The sequence below is a fragment of the Rhineura floridana genome, chromosome 7 (genome assembly GCF_030035675.1).
Source record: "Rhineura floridana isolate rRhiFlo1 chromosome 7, rRhiFlo1.hap2, whole genome shotgun sequence".
Lineage (NCBI taxonomy): Eukaryota > Metazoa > Chordata > Lepidosauria > Squamata > Rhineuridae > Rhineura > Rhineura floridana.
The window spans coordinates 133,540,232-133,545,046 of NC_084486.1; the positions used below are offsets into that span (position 1 = coordinate 133,540,232).

The 4,815-nt window shown below is 41.2% G+C and overlaps 1 protein-coding gene across 1 annotated transcript; it reads right to left on the reverse strand.

The window, feature by feature from the left end:
• Positions 1 to 428: 428 nt before the first annotated feature.
• On the reverse strand, positions 429 to 4,563 carry RPL22L1 (ribosomal protein L22 like 1). The gene is made up of 4 exons (XM_061637308.1): positions 4,459 to 4,563; positions 2,795 to 2,887; positions 2,080 to 2,201; positions 429 to 767 (listed from the first exon to the last, which is right to left on the reverse strand). The coding sequence occupies exons 1-4, from the start codon at positions 4,465 to 4,467 to the stop codon at positions 623 to 625; spliced, it is 369 nt and encodes a 122-aa protein (XP_061493292.1). The 5' UTR covers positions 4,468 to 4,563; the 3' UTR covers positions 429 to 622.
• Between the last annotated feature and the right edge of the window lie 252 nt (positions 4,564 to 4,815).

The following is a 4,815-nucleotide window of genomic DNA, read 5'->3' on the forward strand; positions in this document are numbered from 1 at the left end:
TACACATTCTATTCATGATAGAGCCAGTGTGGTGTAGTGGTTAAGGTGTTGGACTATGAGCTGGGAGACCAGGGTTCGAATCCCCACATAGCCATGAAGCTCACTGGGTGACCTTGGGCCAGTCACTGCCCCTCAGCCTCATAAAAACCCTATTCACAGGATCGCCATAAGTTGAAATTGACCTGAAGGCAGTACATTTACATTTTTTATGACCATGATTAAAATTCAGCAACAAATATGTATTTAAAAATTAATAAAGACAGTTTTACTCCAGTTTTAATAGGAGACAATTCTATAATGACTGGTCAGCCACAGTCATTACTGGAATGTAGACACCAAGCATTAATATATTACGTTGTAAGTATACGGGCATAAAGGTAATTTGAGTGAAACACACACACAACCTCATTTGCACAACAGAAGTACAGTTTATGGTTCATCAGGAAGGCCTTTTAATGCAGCTTTTGAAATGCAACAAAAGCCAGGAGCCCATAAAGATCTATAAGTAAAGTCAGTGTACAGGTTCGTTCTTTGGTAATACATTAATTCATTCTCATAAATAGATGGTTCATGTGTACACTCTGCTTATCAGGGAACACAACACTCCACATAAAAGCTCTTCTTACTCCTCAGCTTCAGACCCTTCATCATCATGGCTGATCTGGAAATAACGCAATTCATAGGTCTCCTTGTCAGATGCAACCACGCGCAGCCAGTCACGAAGATTATTCTTCTTGAGATACTTCTTTGTGAGATATTTAAGGTACCTTTAATACAAAAGGCCAGGAGTTTTAGACATACGATGTAATTTAAACACAAGCTTTTATAAAGACAAGATACAAGACAGCAGTTCTAAGAAGATGCTAAAAGCCATAATGATTATTATTTGTTGAGTCTCTGACCCTTAAAACATAGCTTGTCTAGCAGAGTAGCTAAGGCCACAGTCCTAAACATGCTTACCGGGGAGAAATGACAAACCAGCTCAATGGGGTTACTTTTGAGCAGACATGTACTGAACTGTGAACCAGAAAGTTCCCAGTTCAAATTAGGTGTTTGCCCCAAGCTCACTAGATGGGCTTAAGCAAATCATTACTGTCTCAGCCCCCTGACATGGGGGATAAAACAGACCTACCTCACGGGATTGTTGTAAGGCTGAGAATGATATGAAGCACTTTGGATCTCTGAGGGGCTATATAATTGCTATTTTAATTCTCCAAGTGATCAAGAGAGTAAGTGAAAATTAGTCCACACGAGAGATTGTCAAAATGTTACAGGACACTCCCTCCCCACCCCCCAAAAAATCACTATGGACGCATATTTGGAAACAAAGTGAAATCAGTTAGTTTCCTTTCAAATAAGTAAAAGAGCTGCTTATGAAATTAACTTGCTACGGTTTCCCACTGTTGAATGACCTGATTGTTTTTGCATAGTGGCTATCGAATCCCTTGGCCAAAACAGTTCTACTAAACTAAAAGGCTGAAGGACTCACGAGTCATCTGCAAAGAGAAGATTAGATCACCTTTATCTTCTGTTTTTTATACCTTTCCTTGTGAATCATTGGGGGGAAATGTAGCATAAAATTGTGACAAGTTTAAAAACAGAGGTAGTATAAGGTAAAGGCAGTATATTTTTGAAATCCTCTTAGAGCCTGGTCTGAATAGACTTTCCACAAATACACATTTTTCAAGCTTTAACTGCTATTTAACAGGTTTGAATTTTGCATTCTTGATGTTCACCGCCCAGAGAGCTATTGCTAGTCGGGCGATATATAAATTTAATAAATAATAAATAATAATAATAATAACAGCACAAACTCCTCTTCCAAAAGCAGATTTCATTCCAAAGCAGAACTGAGAATAGTCTCTGGGTGCAAGTGAGAAGGAAGCATTTTGACAAACAAACAAGACATGACAATGCAAAAAAACCCTTAAATCAAGGTACTTCAGGCAGCCTTAATTTGGGAATTGCAACTAAAGCACATCTCAACTATATTTCAAACTATTTTCACCTACCCCAAGCTTTCAGAATCAGACTAAAAACAGAAAAAGGAGAACACCACATGAACTAAAGCACACCCACCTTTTTGAGAACTGCCTTTCAGATGCCACAGTGATTTTGTTCTTAAAGCGTTCAATGTGAACTACATTTCCCAGATTTCCTGTTTTTCCACTGACCTTAACTTTTTCCTTCAGGAACTGTTCCTAATTGAACAAAAATAGAGAAAAATGCAACACTAGGGAATGGTGCCCTAGATGTGGAACTAGGGAAGGGACCCTAGCCAGACAGTCCTTGTTATTATAGTCAAAGAATGAGTCAAGGAAATTAAATTCAGCTGATCAATGCATAAAAATATTCCCATCAATGAAATTTAGGGCATACAGTATCTCTAAAAATGTATTATTTTAAGGTACACCAAACACTAGTAAGACATATACTCCCAATAGAGGTGAATGACAATTAGGAGAGCCACTAACCCAAGGTAAGTAATTATTCTCTCCGGATCTATAACTTTCCAATCTCATTACTCATACAAGGGTAACTGCAGCAGGCAGGATTAAGAGCGGATATGATTAACGGGTTAGGAAGGATTTACAGTAGTAAGATTTTAGCTCTTACCAACAGGCGGATTTGGCTGATAGGCCATTATTTATAATGAAACTAACTGAAAACATACACACCCTTTCTTTCCTTTAAAAGAAATCTCACGGATTTGAATTTCTTAACCTTCCTTAAGATTCAATATATGCTGCCATTAAAACTGGACCAGACAAGGGTGAATAGTAGGACTACTTACAAAGTTTCCTGAATCAAATATTCCATCTTCTACAGGATGGGTGAGATCAAGGTTATACTTGAAAGTTGATTTTTTCAGTTTCTTGTCTTTTTGCTAAAAGAAACCAAACATGCTCCTTAAGTTAGTATTTATTATCTTCATGACATTTCAGTATAACAAATAGATATTCCTTTCTCCACCTGACTAAGTTTTTTATTTTGAAACACTTTTACTTATATACAAACCAAGAGAAGGAATACACAAAATATATTAACATATCCCAACTAGCAAAACCCCTCACTGCTGAGCAATCCAAGCATATCAGTGAAAAGCTCCTTCATAGCTGGCTTTCCTTCCTCCCAAAGGGGGACAGATGACTATTTTTGCTGTCCTTGGACTAAAAAGTGAGGGCTCTACACTGCAAACAAGATCAGTAAATTGCTCAGAATGAACAAGTAGCTCTCTGTTCTGCCACTGATACTGATTAGAATCCAACAATTAAGGGCGGAAAATACTGGAAAGGTGACATAGTAGTACGTGCCCAATAAGCGCAGTCAGAGATCTTACAGAAGAGAGTAATACAGAGCCCCAGGTATAACTGTCACTCTCTTATTTGGGGCTATCATAGCAGTGGGCTTTTACTTCCAACATATCATAGAGCAAGTGGTGAATTCAAGCCATGCACAAGACTGCAAATGCAGGACAGGAATGCTCATTAATTACTATTGCAAGTACATGTAAGCAACAGCATGTTAATCCATGGGGTTTTCAACACTTCCCACGTCACTCTGTCTGCTTAGCAACTCTTTTCTATTTTCAGCATGAGCAGCCAGCAAGGTGCCCTCCAGATGTTGGACTCCCAGTTCCCATCAGCCCCAGCCAGAATGGCCAACAGTCAGGAACGATGTAAGTTCTAGTCAAGCAACGTCCAGAGGAGCACAGGTTCTCTACCTTTGTATTAAGGCAATATGAAAACCTGTCTATGTAAAGCATGACTATATGAATGATGTACTTGTCCACCCTGTTACAAAGTTAGCAACGAGTTAAAAGAGTTCTTCACCTGGGGAACTGGGTGGTGGTGGTGAAAGAGCCAGAGCCTTCAAGAAACTAGTTCATATTACGAGTTACTATATAAAATGTATATCTCGCCCTTCCTCCAAGGAGTGCAGGGTGGCAAACCCAGATGTTCCCTCCATGAACATGCTTACTAGGAAATAAATCTACTGTTCCCACAGAGCTTACAGAAGAAGGAAAAAAGCTGATAGGAACGTAGCCCGATCATAGGCATGTTTACTCAGAAGCCAGTCTCAATGAGCTCATTGGGGTTTACTCCCAAGAAAGCTGTACGGAATTGCAGCCTCAGACCACAAGCCTAACCATATCAACTCAGAAATAAGCCCTACTTCTCAACAGAGCTTATTCCCAGATAAGTTGAGCTCGGATTGGCTAGAACTGCTGCTACAGCCTCAAAACAAGTCTGCAAGGTAGGCCAGGCGGAAATAAAACGGACTGGCCGCCAAAACAGCACCCCGATTTCGAGGCGACATCGACCAAGAGGCGCCACCCTGGCGTGCGCGAAAGGTGCAGATGAGCGAGAAGAGTAAGGCAGGGTCGCCTTCCTTTCCTCCGTCAAGCCACCAGCTCAGCGAGTCTCCCGACAGCGTCCGCCCACTTAAACAACTTACCGGCGCCATTCTAGCCAGGCCTTCGAAAAGGCAGACCTCGTTTCGTGGCCGGGATTTTATAGCTATTCCCTCTCGTGACGTAACTACGTACAGCGCGGAACACGAGACGGAGAGGACAAGCTAAATTAGAAAGAGAGAGGAAAACTTCCGTGCGTCCTGCGCCCTCTGGTTTCCGGTAATGCTTGGAACCCAGGAAACTGCCTTGTACTGAGTGAGACCATTGGTCCATCTAGCTCAATGTTGTTTGCACTGACCGGAAGCGGCTCCCCAGGATTCCCTCCTCAGTCCAACCTGGAGATGTCCGGGCCAAGGAGATGTCCTATCTCTGCGCCAGATCTCCTACAGTCTCTGTTCCCA

Excerpts from the sequence above, each read along its gene's own strand:
- RPL22L1 (XM_061637308.1), bottom strand. Across the intron at positions 2,202-2,794 it reads TATTTGATTCAGGAAACTTT|GAACAGTTCCTGAAGGAAAA; the intron begins GTAAGTAGTCCT and ends TTGTTCAATTAG. Across the intron at positions 768-2,079 it reads GAAAGGCAGTTCTCAAAAAG|GTACCTTAAATATCTCACAA; the intron begins GTGGGTGTGCTT and ends TTTGTATTAAAG.